We start from the raw sequence: 18,343 nt of genomic DNA on the forward strand, positions 1-18,343 counted from the left end.
TGAACTTAGCATACGATGCACCAAACATGTGCAGAAGTAGCAAGGCACGACATTCAGTTCAAATGCTGTATATATGTGACAAAACTTACATTTAGTCGTCAACGCACACAAGGCTGGCTGCCACCATTGATCGAAACCGGCTATTCTGACAAAGACCTGCTTAAAAGAGGAAATGACGTCACAGATTGACCCACAAACTTAAAGGCACAGGAACATTACAGAACTGGTTAACGGCACACAATAGGCTTTCGTACAGCCTCACTCCTGGCCGTTGTTTCGACAAGGAACTTATTGGGGGCGGGGGGCGGGGGGCGTGGTTATTTACAGCTAGAATTCACCAACTCGAGTATTTCATATATATTTCATATATTCACTGAAAGTCAAGTATTTCATACATATATATGAAATACTTGACTTTCAGTGAATTCTAGCTGTATATATATATATATATTTTTAAATTTTATTTACATAGAAGAAAAAAAAATACTTGAATTTCAGTGTTCCAGTGGCTATCCATTAGATGGCAGTATTGTCCTGTTTAACTTCTCCGTTCATGATGAGTATATCATTTCGGCCGCCATGTCTGTAATTTTCTTTGTTCTTCTGCTTCGTCTCCTTGTTGTGTGCGCAGTTGTGCACTCTATAAAAGCCCTAGATGTTATGACGTCTGGGCAGGCAAGCTGTTTATTTTGTGGGAAAGCAGACGTGAGAACAGGCTGTCCCCACTCAGTCTCAGGTCCGCATTGAGCTGGAGGGGGCGTGGCCTCCAGCTCCGGCTGAATACCGGGAGTTTGTCGAGAGAAAATCTCTGCCGGGAGGTTGTCGGGAGAGGCGCTGAATATCGGGATTCTCCCGCTAAAAACGGGAGGGTTAGCAAGTATGGAATACAATACAACACAAGGCGATTCTCATAGAGAACATAAAACATGTATTTTCTACTCAAATTACTTTCGACTGGAGATGTCCGATGATATCGGACTGCCGATATTATCGGCCGATAAATGCTTTAAAATGTAATATCGGAAATTATCGGTATCGGTTTCAAAAAGTACAATTTATGACTTTTTAAAACGCTGCTGTACGGAGTGGTACACGGACGTAGGAGTATACAGAGCAGTTGTGTCTCCCAGTCATACTTGCCAACCCTCCCGATTTTCCCGGGAGACTCCCGAATATCAGTGCCCCTCCCGAAAATCTCCCGGGGCAACCATTCTCCCGAATTTCTCCCGATGTCCACCCAGACAACAATATTGGGGCACTGCCTTTGCGTGCCGGCCCAATCACATAATATCTACGGCTTTTCACACACACAAGTGAATGCAAGGCATACTTAGTCAACAGCCATACAGGTCACACTGAGGGTAGCCGTATAAACAACTTTAACACTGTTACAAATATGCGCCACACTGTGAACCCACACCAAACAAGAATGACAAACACATTTCGGGAGAACATCCGCATCGTAACACAACATAAACACAACAGAACAAATACCCAGAACCCCTTGCAGCACTAACTCTTCCGGGACGCTACAATATACACCCCCGCTACCCCCTCTAGCTAACATTTAGCATAATAACTTTGAAAAGCGTCAAATTAAAATAACAGTCAGGGTAAAAAAAATTTAAAAAAAGGATCGCTTTAAGGTTACCTCATTTGCCACATTCACTAGAAGGGTAAATGAATCATTTTGGGTGGTTACATTGGCAACCTGAAAGGGACTTATTTTTCCTGTGACAGTGTGCATCAATCATTAATGTCCCACACTACAACACGTACAGAGCAAATATTGTTCCGCCATCAAATAGACCCACATACCGTATATTTACAAAGTTATACAAAAACAATATATTGTGAATGTAATTATTTATACACTTCACAAAATGCATATATAAACATAACACTTTAGATGTATGAAATTACTTCAAAACTGCCGTTGGCAGCTACATAATGTGTTTGGAGAAACAAATGTGTGCTTTGTTTTAAAGATGTGCTATTTGGTTTTACACTGTATGAAAAAACTATTGAAAATTAATTTGACCTTTGCAACCTCATTATACTATTGGCTAAGTTTTATATTCATAAATGTACGTTTTTCAATACCCGACCTGTTTTTTTGTGCCTTTAAAAAAGAATTAGAACTCTACGTTAAAACACTCTCTACCTCTAACAACCAAAAAGCTGTAAAAAACGATGATGCTGTGTTCCAGATTTAAGTTATTTACTGAAATTGAGTGAGCCTACGGCTTTGCACTTTGTTTCTTATATATATATTTTTTACATTCTATTTTAGTTACTTTGAATTTAAAAAACCCCTGGCGCTGTTTTGTACTGTTTTTGTACTTACTTTGATTATTATTTCTCAACTGTTTGTAAATGTTGAAATGTATAAATAAAGGTTTATAAAATAAAAACAAAACAAAACAAAAAATACCTTTGAGCACCAGTCATCGAACATGTCTGCGCACGTGCTTGTGGACGGATAAAAGTCATTAAAATGTTCAGAGTAGTTGATTACATGAGGATAAATATTTTTTTAAATCGTTTTTTTAAAACAACATTGAAATGCTTTTGTTTTGGAAAAATCGCTGTCATGTAGGGAACGGAAGTTGATGACTTCTAGCGCATGCGCACACGTACTTGCAGCAAAGGCGAAAAGACGAAAATGGCGGACTGAGTGGCTGTGGCTTTTTCGGAGCAGTTTCGAATTTATTCACAGCCTAAATAGCAACAAATACCTCATTTGTATTTCTAAAGGCCACGAATTTGAGTTTGGAGCGATGGCGTGTTATCTGAAGTGAAGATTGAAGACGTGATAGAAGATGGACGACTACTGCTATGCTAAGATGGCGACGTCCGCTAAAAGAGAACATGAAAGAGAATCAGCGCCGGAGAAAAAGACGAAATATGAAGGTGAGTTAAAGTTTTTATAATTTGACAGCTATTTTAAGCTCTAAAAGGGTGTTAATGACAAATTAACCCACTTTGTTGAAGAATGTAAAGAAAGAGCCGCCATGATTGTTAGCTTGAAGAAGGCAGTGGAGTTCACATCAGAGGAGATGAAAGAATGCAAAAGTCAAATGAAGAAAGTGGAAGAGCAAAACAAGCGCTTGTGTAAAGAAAATAATGATTTTGGGAAGAGTAAGAGATGTGCAGTGTGTGAAGAGAAGACATGTCTACATCAAAGTGCAGAGGATTGGAGGTAATAAAGAACAAGAATATTACGATTTTAAAAAGCACGTTTTTTCAATTGCAAAAAGTCTAAATCTTATTGTATATTTCCACAACTTATTTTTCAAACGTGGACGCTATTTTTTTTTAAATAACTTATTACTAATCACAGCTAGTGCCCCGGTTTTTGTTTCTATCCAAAGTTTTTTAAAAACTGAATCAGACAAAAAACAATATCACACAACGATAATTGAATTTACATTCTATTTTATTGAGAAAACAATCAAATCATCTAGTAAACACAGCCGCGTGGATGCTGCTAGAGCAGGGGTGTCAAACGTACGGCCCGAGGGCCGGATCAGGCCCGTGAACAGGTTTTATCCGGCCCGCGGGATGAGTTTGGTAAGTATAAAAATCAGTCGAAATTTTTGAATGAAAGAAACAGCAGTTCTAAATGTGTCCACTAGATGTCGCAATAGCAATTCTTTGTACCTTTGTAGATGATGCTACATATGTAAAACAATAAAAAATAAACCACATGAAGTTAGTGCACCAGTCGAGGAAAATGAGCAAACTACATAAATAGCATCCTGTAATTTGATTTTGATATTACTTTTTTATCTTGATAGATTGAAAATTAACACCAATGAGTTGACTGATGATAATTATCACATCATTTATTCAGAAAGTATAAATAACGATGAATAAAGATAGAATACTATTAACCGCAACATGGAAGTCTAAAAAAAAAAACAACAACATTATGATTTGTACATTTTCAGAATGTGCTTGCTCTATTTTCAAACAAACAAAAACAATCTGAAGTTGTCTTTATTTTTAAGTCATCGTGCCGTGATTTTACCAGTCCGGCCCACTTGGGAGTAGATTTTCCTCCATGTGGCCCCCCATCTAAAATGAGTTTGACACCCCTGTGCTAGAGCAAGCAAAAGATTCAAATCTCATCACGCCCGATTGGATTTTGTACATTTTTAAAATGTCCTTCCATCCATCTTCTTCCGCTTATCCGAGGTCAGGTCGCGGGGGCAGCAGCCTAAGCAGAGAAGCCCAGACTTTCCTCTCCCCAGCCACTTCGTCCAGCTCCTCCGAGGGGATCCCGAGGCGTTCCCAGGCCAGCCTGGAGACATAGTCTACCCAACGTGTCCTGGGTCTTCCCCGTGGCCTCCTACCGGTCAGACGTGCCCCTAAACACCTCCCTAGGGAGGCGTTCGGGTGGCATCCTGACCAGATGCCAGAACCACCTCATCTGGCTCCTCTCCATGTGGAGGATCAGCGGCTTTACTTTGAGTTCCTCCCGGATGGCAGAGCTCCTCACCCTATTTCTAAGGGAGAGCCCTGCCACCCGGCGGAGGAAACTCATTTGGGCCGCTTGTACCCGTGATCTTGTCCTTTCGGTCATAACCCAAAGCTCATGACCATAGGTGAGGATGGGAACGTAGATCGACCGGTAAATTGAGAGCTTTGCCTTCCGGCTCAGCTCCTTCTTCACCACAACGGATCGATACAGCGTCCGCATTACTGAAGACGCCGCACCGATCCGCCTGTCGATCTCACGATCCACTCTTCCCTCACTCGTGAACAAGACTCCGAGGTACTTGAACTCCTCCACTTGGGGCGAGATCTCCTCCCCAACCCGGAGATGGCACTCCACCCTTTTCCGGGCGAGAGCCATGGACTCTGACTTGGAGGTGCTGATTCCCATCCAAGTCGCTTCACACTTGGCTGCGAACCGATCCAGTGAGAGCTGAAGATCCTGGCCAGATGAAGCCATCAGGACCACATCATCTGCAAAAAGCAGAGACCTAATCCTGCAGCCACCAAACCGGATCCCCTCGACGCCTTGACTGCGCCTAGAAATTCTGTCCATAAAAGTTATGAACAGAATCGGTGACAAAGGGCAGCCTTGGCGGAGTCCATCGACCACTTTAAAAAAAAAAACATTTATACGCTCTCAGAATCATAAAATACTATAATCGGGTAAAAAATGATTAATGGGCTTTGCAACATGCACGCAAATGTCTGAGCTTGTAACGGTGAAACAGATGAGTGAGCTTGAGTGGAAAAAAACCACACAACTAGAAGTTTGAGATCTCACCGTGGTTGCTGCTTTTTTTTTTCTTCCAATTATTATTGCCACAATAATTGTGCAGCCTTAGACTGAGTATTGGCAAGGACTTCACAATATTAAAAGTCTCATGTTACTTGAGTCACGATACAATACTATTTTGCAATATTGTGATATTAAAGTTCAAGTTCAAGTTAAAGTACCCATGATTGTCACACACACACACTAGGTGTGGTGAAATTTGTCCTCTGCATTTGACCCATCCCCTTGATAACCCCTGGGAGGTGAGGGGAGAAGTGAGCAGCAGCGGTGGCCGCGCCTGGGAATAGTTTTTGGTGATTTAACCCCCAATTCCAACCTTTGATGCTGAGTGTCAAGCAGGGAGGTAGGGTCCCATTTTTATAGTCTTTGGTATGACTCGGAACAACCTACCGATCTCAGGGCGGACACTCTATCCACTAGGCCACTGAGTAGGTGTTTTGCAATACTCTACCAAGTTTTCAGAAAAATGTAAAACTCTGCTTAAAAACAAGTTGTATATTTGACAGTAATAATGCATTCGTCAAACTGGGTCAAAAAAGAAAATACCGTATTTTTCGGACTATAAGTCGCAGTTTTTTTCATAGTTTGGCCGGGGGTGCGACTTATACTCAGGAGCGTCTTATGTGTGAAATTATTAACACATTACCGTAAAATATCAAGTAATATTATTTAGCTCATTCACGTAAGAGACTAGACGTATAAGATTTCATGGGATTTAGCGATCAGGAGTGACAGATTGTTTGGTAAACGTATAGCATGTTCTATATGTTATAGTTATTTGAATGACTCTTACCATAATATGTTACGTTAACATACCAGGCACGTTCTCAGTTGGTTATTTATGCCTCATATAACGTACACTTATTCAGCCTGTTGTTCACTATTCTTTATTTATTTTAAATTGCCTTTCAAATGTCTATGTTGGGTTTTATCAAATACATTTCCCCAAAAAATGCGACTTTTTTTCCTTCTTTATTATGCATTTTCGGCCGGTGCGACTTATACTCCGAAAAATACGGTAATTCAAATGATCAATTTCCATTCATTGCAATTGTTCAGAAAGTGGTTTAAATTTCTTGTTACTTAAATATAAATAAAAGTCCTCTATTTCTTATTAGTTAATTTCTTAAAAACAGAAGTTATATTGTAAGAAACATTGATAAATTCCTGTATTGCTTTTTCCCCCCCACTGTTAGTTTGTAGTACCCTAATGTCCATCGGAACAGGTGTCTTGTATGTTCTGTGATTCGAGCTTCACGTGTCAGAGTCCAAACAAATCATGTAAACATTGATGCATCATTCTGGCAAGGCACTAAATGAATGGCCATGAAACACTACACACACATGCAGTACATAGAAGAAAGTGTGTTGTTTGTGTCCTACAGATGTTCAGCAGCTGATTGGTCATCCAGAAGGGGGGAGCTCCACTTTGAAGCAGGAGACTCCACAACCACCCTGCATTAAAAAGGAAGAGGAGGAACTCTGCATCACTCAGGAGGGAGAGTGTCTTCTAGGACGAGAGGAAGCTGATCTCACCAAGTTGCCACTGACTGTTGTCTCTGTGAAGACTGAAGAAGATGAAGAGAAACCACAAGTAGACAACCTCTTAGCTCCACTATCAGATAGTGAGCCTGAAGACGAGGTTGAAGAACCTTTGAGCAGCGATACAGACTGTGAAGGTGATATGAGGACTCACACGGACATCAAACACTCTGAACCCTCTAAAAAGAAGAGAGGTAAAACATGTTTGTGCTAAAAGTTTTACTAAAAAGAGCCATGAGCCATTTGACTCAACACATGAGAACACAGGAGAAACCATGTAGCCTAATTAGGGCTGGGTGTATGGACCTAAACTCATATTCTAAAATATTTTGGCTGAATATCGATCGCCGTTTTTCTCCCCCGGAAAGATACACAGATGCACATAAAATATTTAAAAGCCTTAAAAGAAATATAAGAATAATACAGTATAATTTTCAATCTTCTTTAAAAATCCTCATCTAATAATAATAATAATAATAATAATAATAATGGATTAGATTTATATAGCGCTTTTCTAGACACTCAAAAGTGCTTCACAGAGAAGTGAGAACCCATCATTCATTCACTCCTTGGTTTTGATTGAGATTGATTGAGACGTTTATTAGTAGATTGCACAGCAAAGTACATATTCCGTACAATTGACCACTAAATGGTAACACCCCAATAAGTTTTTCAACTTGTTTAAGTCGGGGTCCACTTAAATTGATTCATGATACAGATATATACTATCAGATATATACTATCATCATAATACAGTCATCACACAAGATAATCACATTGAACTATTTACATCATTTATAATCAGGGGTGTGGAGGGGGGGGGGTGGACATCAAGTAGTGGACATAGAGAGAGAGAGAGAGAGAGATCAGAAGGCATAAGAAAAAGTATCTGCATTTGATTGTTTATATTTGATTATTAGCAATCCGGGGAGGGTGTTAGTTTAGGGTTGTAGCTGCCTGGAGGTGAACTTTTATTGCGGTTTTGAAGCAGGATAGAGATGCCCTTTCTTTTATACCTGTTGGGAGCGCATTCCATATTGATGTGGCATATAAAGAGAATGAGTTAAGACCTTTGTTAGTTCGGAATCTGGGTTTAACGTGGTTAGTGGAGCTCCCCCTGGTGTTGTGGTTATGGCGGTCATTTACGTTAAGGAAGTAGTTTGACATGTACTTCGGTATCAGGGAGGTGTAGCGGATTTTATAGACTAGGCTCAGTGCAAGTTGTTTTACTCTGTCCTCCACCCTGAGCCAGCCCACTTTGGAGAAGTGGGTAGGAGTGAGGTGGTGGTAAGCTACTTTCGTAGCCACAGCTGCCCTGGGGTAGACTGACGGAAGCGTGGCTGCCAGTTTGCGCCTACCGCCCCTCCGACCACCACCTATCATTCATCATTCATTCACCAGTGTGAGCGGCACTGGGGGCAAGGGTGAAGTGTCCTGCAAAAGGACTTAACGGCAGCGCTTTGGATGGTAAGAGGCTGGGAGCGAACCTGCAACCCTCAGGTTTCTGGCACAGCCGCCCTACCCACTACGCCATGCCGCATAACAATAGCAACACAAAAGAACAAAATATAAAACAAAGCCCTTGGTTTAGCAGGACATTTCAAACATTAGTAACAACTTGAAAATAATTGACCTTTAGCAATAGTGTTTGTTTAGTTCAACATTTTTAGCAAACCCTTGTTCCCTTAAAGGCCTACTGAAATGATTTTTTTTTATTTAAACGGGAATAGCAGATCCATTCTATGTGTCATACTTGATCATTTCGCGATATTGCCATATTTTTGCTGAAAGGATTTAGTAGAGAAAATCAACGATAAAGTTCGCAACTTTTGCTCGCTGATAAAAAAAGCCTTGCCTGTACCGGAAGTAGCGTGACGTCACAGGAGCTAGTATTCCTCACAATTCCCCATTGTTTACAATGGAGCGAGAGATTCGGAGCAACAAAGCGACAATTACCCCATTAATTTGAGCGAGGATGAAAGATTCGTAGATGAGGAACGTTACAGTGAAGGACTCGAGAGGCAGTGATGGACGTATCTTTTTTCGCTCTCCCTTAACTTAGGTACAAGCTGGCTCATTGGATTCCACACTCTCTCCTTTTTCTATTGTGGATCACGGATCTGTATTTTAAACCACCTCGGATACTATATCCTCTTGAAAATGAGAGTCGAGCATGCGAAATGGACATTTAAAGTGACTTTTATCTCCACGACAATACATCGGTGACACACTTAGCTACTGAGCTAACGTGATAGCATCGTTCTCAAATGAAGATGGAAACAAAAGAAATAAACCCCTGACTGGAAGGATAGACAGAAGATCAACAATACTATTAAACCATGTACATGTAACTACACGGTTAAAAATTCTCAGCCTGGTAAGGCTTAACAATGCTGTTGCTAACGACGCTAAGGCTAATTTAGCAACTTAGCAACCGGACCTCACAGAACTATGATAAAAACATTAGCGCTCCACCTACGCCAGCCAGCCCTCATTTTCCCATCAACAGCCGTGCTCACCTGCGTTCCAGCGATCGACGGCGCGACGAAGGAATTCATCCGTGGGTTTGGCGGCAAGCATCGGCTAGGCGTCTGCTAAGTAAGTAGTCCTTGTTGTGTTGCTGTAAGTATTGTACTTAGCCGCTAATACACCGATCGATCCCACCTACAACGTTCTTCTTTGCAGCCTCCATTGTTCATTAAACAAATTGCAAAAGATTCACCAACACAGATGTCCAGAATACTGTGGAATTTTGTCGAAGAAAACAAGAGGTTTTTGTATCTGGTCGATGGGGTCCAACCACTTCCGTGGATTTTGTGACGTCATGCGCATAAATCATATCCGAAGGAGTTTTTCAACCGGAAGTGTGGCGGGAAATTTAAAATTGCACTTTATAAGTTAACCCGACCGTATTGGCATGTGTTGCAATGTTAAGATTTCATCATTGATATATAAACTATCAGACTGCGTGGTTGGTAGTAGTGGCTTTCAGTAGGCCTTTAAACATTAAAGTCGGGAACACCAAGCTGTCAACTCCAGGTGACAATATTGCCACAGCTGCTAAACAATTTCAGACTGTGTGTACATGTGTTGTATCCGTGCTTCTTGAGCAAAGCAGTTGTGACCATAAAGCTCAAATGACGAGGTAATTACTTCTGGCAGCTTTTTAAATACCCTGGCAACTAGGAACATATCTATTCACACAAAGTTTATATTTTGTCAGAAATGTCTTCATGGTGTTCCAGTGCATCCATCTCTTTTGATAGAATCACGTAAATTGCACCTCGCCGCGCTGCTGTCATGAACGCGTGTTGCCCCGAGTCATAGCGAGGTTTGAGTCAAACGGATCTGATTGCTGGCAACAATAGTGCTGAGGATTATTTTGTCATCGAGAGCAAAATCCATGGAAAAACGGGACAGAATGAGCAGAGACTTCCGCGTCAACACATATACGATGTGGTGGCATTGTCCAAATTACACCCATCTTTCTAAAACAGGGGTGTCCAAAGTGCGGCCCGCAGGTCATTTTTTAACGGCCCCACGACACATTCTAAAAATACGATAAAAAAACCCAAACAAACGTGGTATGAAACAGCAAACAGGTGAAATGTAACAAAAAAATGTTGCAATGTTTACTCTAATAACACAAAGCTGCTAGGTTGGCAGTTTCTTTCTTTAAAAAATAATATTTAATCAAAATCAACGTCATTATGAATTATTGACCTATTCAAGGCTCCAATTACGTCACATTAAATATTCCACTTTGATATATTCTTTTGGGAAAATGTGGCATATTTTGTGTTTTCCATCTAAAAAACTGAGCTGTTGTTTTTTAAAAGAAGGGCCTAAAACGAACAAACAAAAAACATAAACAACAATAAAACTTAGAATTGATGGACAGATCTGAAGCTGATCTCGAGATTATTGTGCTAAAAGTAATCAGTAAAAAAAAAAAGTATAATTTATTTTTTAACACTTTAATGAGTAGGACCCTTTTGGATCCCTAATAATTTTAGTTGGATTTTTTTTTGCGTGTGTCGTTGCTCAAAAAATGTCAATGTTGTTATGAGTTATTGACCTTTTTAAGGCTCCAATTATTTTATAATCTCAAATATTCTACTTTAAAATTTAATTGGGGGAAAATATTGCATATTTGGTGGGTTTTTTTCCATAAAAAACCTGGGTTTTCTTTGACAAAAAGGGCATACAACTTAAATGTTTAAAAACGTTTTTTTGACAGATAGACCTAATGTTGATCTAGAGATTTAAACTTTGAATAATAATAATAATAATAATAAATAATGACACATTTTTTATATTTTTTTGACCAAAACTCTTTGGGTTCACCGGGATCAAGCCTGAGTGGCGGCCTAAATGTATATTTTTTTATACATTTATTGTATTGGTTTTTAAAATAAAAAATATCAAAATGGCCTCCGCTTGCTTTGATTTTTCAGTGTGCGGCCTTCAGTGGAAAAAGTTTGGACACCCCTGTTCTAAAATATACCGGTATCATTTATAATAGCAGCCCTGAGCCAAATCATGGACAAACATCTCATGGATCATGTCTGTACTAAAGTGTGTTTGTGTCCTGCAGACGTCCAGCAGCTGATTGGTCATCCAGAAGTACTTCCCCCTCAGTCAGGGGGGAGCTCCACTTTGAAACATGAGACTCCGAATCCACCCCACATTAAAAAGGAAGAGGAGGAACTCTGGATCACACAAGAGGAGGCTGATCTCACCAAGTTGCCACTGACTGTTGTCTCTGTGAAGACTGAAGATGATGAAGAGAAACCACAAGTAGACAACCTCTTAGCTCCACTATCAGATAGTGACACTGAATATGATGTTGAAGAACCTTTGAGCAGCGATACAGACTGTGAAGGTGATATGAGGACTCACACTGACAACAAACACTCTGAATGCTCTACAAAGAAGAAAAGCAAAACAGGTTTGAGCTGCTCAGTTTGTGCTGAAAGTTTTACTAAAGGGAGTCTCTTGACTCAACACATGAGAACGCACACAGGGAAAAAAAAATTTAATTGCTCAGATTGCGGTAAAATCTTTGTTTCCAGACAATGTTTAACACGGCACATGAGAACACACACTGGACTCAAACCATATAATTGTTTAGTTTGTGGTAAAAGCTTTACTAGAAACACCTACATGACTCAACACATGAGAACACACACAGGGGAGAAACCATTTAACTGTTCAATTTGCGGTAAAAGATTTTCTCGAAACAGCTACTTGACTCCACACATGAGAACGCACACAGGCGAGAAACCATTTACCTGTTCAGTTTGTGGTAAAAAGTTTTCTATTAATAACCGTTTGACTGAACACATGCGAACGCACACAGGAGAAAAAACATTTAGTTGCTCAGTTTGTGGTAAAATCTTTGTTTCCAGACAAGGTTTGACTCGACACCTAATGACGCACAGTGGACTGAAACCATTTAATTGTTCAGTTTGCGGCAAAGGATTTTCTCGAAATAGCTATTTGACTCAACACATGAGATTACACACAGGAGAAAAAACTTTTAACTGTTCGATTTGTGGTAAAGGCTTTTCTTTCAAGAGCAATTTGACTGAACACATGAAAAAACACAGCAAAGAAAGGACATTTAGTTGTTCAGTCTGCGGCAAAAGATTCCACCGTAATGCAGACGCAGTAAAACACATAAGAACACACAAGAGAAAATAACCAATTAGCTGTTTAGTTTGTGGCATGTTGCTCATATGTGGCGACATCCACCCAAACCCAGGACCTCCTCAAAATAAGTTCACTGCTTCTTCCACAAATATTTGCGGTATTTGAACAAATTGGGATTATCTGGAGCATAATCTTGTCTTCTGTGTATCTGAAACTTTCCTGAATAGTAAAATAGATTATGCTTGTAGTGCTTGGTTACTTCTTTTCAGACCTGATGAGTCTAGCTGGGGAGGAACTGTAGTCTTCTTCAGTGATGCTTTTACCGCCTCCAGAATGTCTGACTTTGAACACCAACAACATGAATTGAATAGCCTGAGGCCTCATTGTGTGGCAAAACAACAAAAAAATGTTGTACGCACAAAAACTGTAGATGTACTAAAGTGTGTGCACGGATTAATCAACGATCATCAATCAATGTGAAATTGACACTCCGTGTCCACGCCCCCGTTTAATTAAATCATATTTAAATTAGCCATGCGTCTGAGATCTCCCACTCTGCACAGTCAGAAAACACAAAAATAATGAGCAAGACGGTGAAAAAGGAGAATTTCACCGACAGTGAGTTGGAGCCTTCCCGGTAAGGTATATTCAGGTGTGCAGGAGAGGAGGCTACGCCGGATAGTCGAACCTCGGATTCAGGAGGAACAGTGTGGTTTTCGTCCTGGTCGTGGAACTGTGGACCAGCTCTATACTCTCGGCAGGGTCCTTGAGGGTGCATGGAAGTTTGCCCAACCAGTCTACATGTGTTTTGTGGACTTGGAGAAGGCATTCGACCGTGTCCCTCTGGAAGTCCTGTGGGGAGTGCTCAGAGAGTATGGGGTATCGGACTGTCTGATTGTGGCGGTCCGCTCCCTGTATAATCAGTGTCAGAGCTGGGTCCGCATTGCCGGCAGTAAGTCGGACACTTTTCCAGTGAGGGTTGGACTCCGCCAAGGCTGCCCTTTGTCACCGATCCTGTTCATAACTTTTATGGACAGAATTTCTAGGCGCAGTCAAGGCGTTGAGGCGATCCGGTTTGGTGGCTGCAGGATTAGGTCTCTGCTTTTTGCAGATGATGTGGTCCTGATGGCTTCATCTGGCCAGGATCTTCAACTCTCACTGGATCGGTTCGCAGCCGAGTGTGAAGCGACCGGGATGAGAATCAGCACCTCCAAGTCCGAGTCCATGGTTCTCGCCCGGAAAAAGGTGGAATGCCATCTCCGGGTTGGGGAGGAGACCCTGCCCCAAGTGGAGGAGTTCAAGTACCTAGGAGTCTTGTTCACGGGTGAGGGAAGAGTGGATCGTGAGATCAACAGGCGGATCGGTACGGCGTCTTCAGTAATGCGGACGCTGTATCGATCCGTTGTGGTGAAGAAGGAGCTGAGCCGGAAGGCAAAGCTCTCAATTTACCGGTCGATCTACGTTCCCATCCTCACCTATGGTCATGAGCTTTGGGTTATGACCGAAAGGACAAGATCACGGGTACAAGCGGCCGAAATGAATTTCCTCCCTTAGAGATAGAGTGAGAAGCTCTGCCATCCGGGGGGAGCTCAAAGTAAAGCCGCTGCTCCTCCGCATCGAGAGGAGCCAGATGAGGTGGTTCGGGCATCTGGTCAGGATGCCACCCGAACGCCTCCCTAGGGAGGTGTTTAGGGCACGTCCGACCAGTAGGAGGCCACGGGGAAGACCCAGGACACGTTAGGAAGACTATGTCTCCCGGCTGGCCTGGGAACGCCTCGGGATCCCTGGGCTTCCCTGCTTAGGCTGCTGCCCCGCGTCCCGACCTCGAATAAGCGGAAGAAGATGGATGGATGAGTTGGAGGTGTTTCTTGCTGGAGTGTAAAAATGTGGTCTATTCCACTTTTGTTGCAAGTTAGTGAGACACATATGCTCAATGTGCATCACAGAGATGAATGTTAGGACAATGACATACATAAATGTAGTCACCAAGAAGCCAGCCATCACACACAATGCCAGCTTGTAGTCTGTTCCCAACCATGCTGTTACTTACAATGTAAGAATCATGTGTTGAACCAGGACACATCACTACAATGTTGTTCATTGCATTTGCACATCACATATGATCTGTACATTGATCCTATTAAATATGTTTCCTGTTTAAATTTACATAATCATCATGTGATGGTGCTTTTATAGCAATGTGTGTGCAGTCAGTGGCTCACATTAGGAAAAACGCTGTTGCTTCACATTGTGCTTTAATGTTGGCCTGTGGTATGGGAATTTAATATATCTGGCTAACGTGTTGATAATTTTTTAATGTTGTTTTTTTGCCTATGATTGTATATCCAATCATGTAATTTCACTTAGGAGGTGTGTTAATTGTTCATATCCTCTGATGTGCACATCAATCAGTCTGAGGAGTAATTGTTTGACATTTCTTTATTCAAACAACATCCCCTCTGTGTCACCAAAGTATCCACAGCTTGTAGAAATGTGCGTACGACAGCCATGAAGTTGGCGTGAGGCACCGCACAGCTCCACTTTGGCGTGAAAAAGGGCGTACGCCAGGTTTTTGTGCATACATGAGGCCCCTGGTGTTGATGTTTTGTGTCTACAGACCAACATCAGATGATGACACACAAGAATCTCCCCAAGTTTTCTCAACCATAAATTCTGGCCCAAAGATGTTGTTATTAAATTGTGTTCTTTTGACTCTTCAAAGACTAATGGCCCTGATGGGATCTCAGCAACTGTACTTCAAATGTGTGCTGGAGCTTGGTAGTTCCACTTCTTCAGCACTGGTTTTTTTGTTTTAACAAATGTTTTCCCTTTATGATGGACTATCTTTTTTTTTTTTTTTACCAAAATCATCGAACCCATTTCCACAGGTTTGATTTTCTTCCATTTTATGGACTTATTTTGGTTTATGTGACGTCACGTGAGTTCACTTCCTGTTGTAGGTAGACACGTCATGTATGGATCTTCATATTTACCTTTACTGTATAGTAGTTGTGTTTGAATATCTTGCTTTATTGTCTGAACATTAATGATAGTCTGACAACTACTGAAGATATTTTTGTCATGACCACATTTTGAAAATGTATAGAATAGGTATTACTTTGTTATTGAAATAAATATGAAGTTTAAAAAAAAACCAAACATATTTATCACTCTTTTCTAAGAGAGCACAGCCTGTAGGTTCAATGTGCACAATTGAAAATATTAGTTGCTCAGACAATATTGTGTTTATACAAGTTTAGATTGGGTTATGAGGTTTGTAATGGGGAAAGACGTCATTGTGTCTTGTTTTCATGTTTGCATTTAAGATAGCTAGTGATTAGTGGCGCTATGGGCTTTAGCTGGTAGCTAGCAATCAGCGCAGTAGCTTGCTTCTTAAGGAAATGAGTAGTATCACCAGTTTGAGTTTATACAAGCGCAGTAATCAAGCACGATTGATTGATAATTTCCTTTTGAAACGGTCATATTATCGGAGGTTTTCAAGGATTTAAGGAACTTTGTCACACCAGCAGAGTTCCTCGAGAGGTTGTCAAGAAGGACGGAAGCGTCGAAGGACGCACAAGTTTGCACAACTTTGCAGTGATCACTTTGTTAAAGTTTTGTTTGATATATTTTTAATATACTAGTATTTCCCATTGAAGTATTATCTTGATTTTAGTTGTATTTGATTTTTTTAACAAACAGAAACTTTGTCAGGAAATGTACTTGTACGACTCCACTTTTGTTTATTTTGTACGCAAATGTGTCAGCGTACATACACACAAAAAAAAGTTGGGTTAAATAAATAACCTAATTTAACCCAACTGCTGGTTCAGAAAAGGACGAACCCCTTATTTGAGTTATTTTAACTCAACATGCTGGGTTATTTTTTTCAACCCACATTTTGCGTTAAATCATTTAACCAAAAAGTTGAGTTATGATAACTTAATGTTGGGTTATTCCCAACCAAACTATTGGGTTGAATTATTTAACCCAAAAATTGAGGTATGCTAACTCAATGTTGGGTGATTGTAAATAATGTTAAGGAGATGCATCCATAATAAAATTCCCTTCAAGAAAAAAGTAACTTTTTATTTTGAAAAAAGCCTTTTACCCAAAAATGCGTTTCTCGTTGAAAAACAACCCAAAAATGGTTCATAATTTTGAAAACCTAGAAATTGAGTTAAAATAATACCCTTAGGACCCCCCAAAATTATTGCTATTCGTAAAAATAACTCCAAAATTTAACCCAACACTAGCAACTCATAAATTGGGTTAGCAAAATAACCCAGTATTATTTAGTGTGTATGACAACCGGACAAAAAATAAATATGGTGATGATTCAGTACTTGTTAGTTTGTTAAACAGAAGTTGTAGACCTCCATGCTTTTCCAAGTTTCCATTTGTTTTGTGGTGTAGAATGCCGTCTGGAGGGCAAGATAGTTTGATATGTTTAGGATAATCCTTGATATCACTCAACATATATTTTTTGTAGAAAGTAAATGAGTCTATTCCGTTGTATAGTTTATTTTTTAAATTTTTTTTGCTCGTATCTGCTTCATGCAGGAAGATTTAAGCCTCTTTTGTACTCGTATAGTTTGCGCCATAGACATCTTATAAGTAGAAGCAGCATTGGCTGCTGTGACACGACAAATTCGGCCGCCATCTTGAAGTGGTGATGAGGAGCCGGCGAGCAGCCTAAACTGACAGTTGACAGGTAGAAAACAAAGATGCCGGGCTGGTGCTCAGCGTTTTCCTGCTCAAATGAGCGGACTGTTGAAAATAGGAATCGGGGGATTACTTTTCACAAGTAAGATTTAACATTAACATACTATTGTATTTTGTGAAAAGAGTGTTTGCATATTGTATATAGTTCTCTGCAAACCTATGGTGGCATCCCGCCTTCAGCGTGCAGATTGTATATAGTTCTCTGCAAACCCAAGAAATGTTGTATTTTCTCTTCATTATTTTTGTCAGAATGCACCAGAATGTTTCATTTGTATGTGAAAATCACAAAGAAATCTTCTGGGGGAGGATGACCCCCCTACAGGGGTTTAGTTTACAAACTTTCAGCCCCACCTAAAACACAATTCACCAGCCGCCACTGATTATGATGCATTGTCATTTTAGGCAAAGTATAAGACCATACTTTCTTAACAGTATAATTGTAACCAGGAATAAGTCTTCAAGTACCAATATTCAAATACTAACATTGTTGGGTAACACAGAATTTGGTTTTATTCTGAATCCAGTGAAACAGATTGGTGGTTTTAGCTGATATAAAGACTTTCAGGTGTTTATATATGTTTATGTTTAAGTATTTGGCAGACGTTTTTATCCAAAGCGACATACATAAAAAAATACATATAAAACAATCACTGTAAACATGATAATTTAAGGGAAGAATGTAATACAAAATATCAATACAAAGTGTCAAGACAGAATAAACTCCCTGCTGCTGCAGCAACAGAGATACAGGCTATAAGATATATAGATATCTAGTGTATTCATACATTGTTTATGTAGGATATATGCATGTATATATAACCTAATCATATTCTTTCTTCAATTTAAAAATAGCTGACCGTTTTCCCCCTTCTCTGGGATTATATTCCCAGTTTTGATCTCGGACGTCTGGTCACTTATAGCATATAAGAATATTCTATTACTGTTAAGCAAACTATGAATAATAAAACACGCCAAAACATGTGTCCTTTATCATAGCTACACGTATGAAAAAAAAGTGCGTGAAAATCAGTGGTATTCAGTGAGGTAAAATGAATTAAATGCGCTGACAGTTCATTGCTCCTGCCAAATGAATTGCACTGAGTGGAGCGGATCACCACTCCAAGA

General features: G+C 40.3%; 1 protein-coding gene across 2 annotated transcripts; it reads left to right on the forward strand.

Moving 5' to 3' along the window:
• The first annotated feature begins 2,656 nt into the window (after positions 1–2,656).
• LOC133632388 (zinc finger protein OZF-like) lies at positions 2,657–16,268 on the forward strand. 2 transcript variants are annotated; one of them, XM_062024787.1, is made up of 3 exons: positions 2,657–2,913; positions 6,682–7,032; positions 11,436–16,268. In XM_062024787.1, the coding sequence occupies exons 1-3, from the start codon at positions 2,823–2,825 to the stop codon at positions 12,542–12,544; spliced, it is 1,551 nt and encodes a 516-aa protein (XP_061880771.1). In that variant the 5' UTR covers positions 2,657–2,822; the 3' UTR covers positions 12,545–16,268. The 2 variants fall into 2 exon arrangements, with proteins under 2 accessions (XP_061880771.1, XP_061880772.1); XM_062024788.1 differs by having other exon boundaries at positions 6,682–6,975.
• The last annotated feature ends 2,075 nt before the right edge of the window (positions 16,269–18,343 follow it).

The sequence above is a fragment of the Entelurus aequoreus genome, linkage group LG17 (genome assembly GCF_033978785.1).
Source record: "Entelurus aequoreus isolate RoL-2023_Sb linkage group LG17, RoL_Eaeq_v1.1, whole genome shotgun sequence".
In the NCBI taxonomy this organism is placed as follows: domain Eukaryota; kingdom Metazoa; phylum Chordata; class Actinopteri; order Syngnathiformes; family Syngnathidae; genus Entelurus; species Entelurus aequoreus.

What these genes read in the sequence shown, in the direction of transcription:
- LOC133632388 (XM_062024787.1), top strand. Translation starts at nt 2,823, where the DNA reads ATGGACGACTACTGCTATGCTAAGATGGCGACGTCCGCTAAAAGAGAA. An exon ending in GAAAAAGACGAAATATGAAG is followed by an intron (nt 2,914 to 6,681) that starts GTGAGTTAAAGT and finishes TGTGTCCTACAG; the next exon opens with ATGTTCAGCAGCTGATTGGT. An exon ending in ACCCTCTAAAAAGAAGAGAG is followed by an intron (nt 7,033 to 11,435) that starts GTAAAACATGTT and finishes TGTGTCCTGCAG; the next exon opens with ACGTCCAGCAGCTGATTGGT.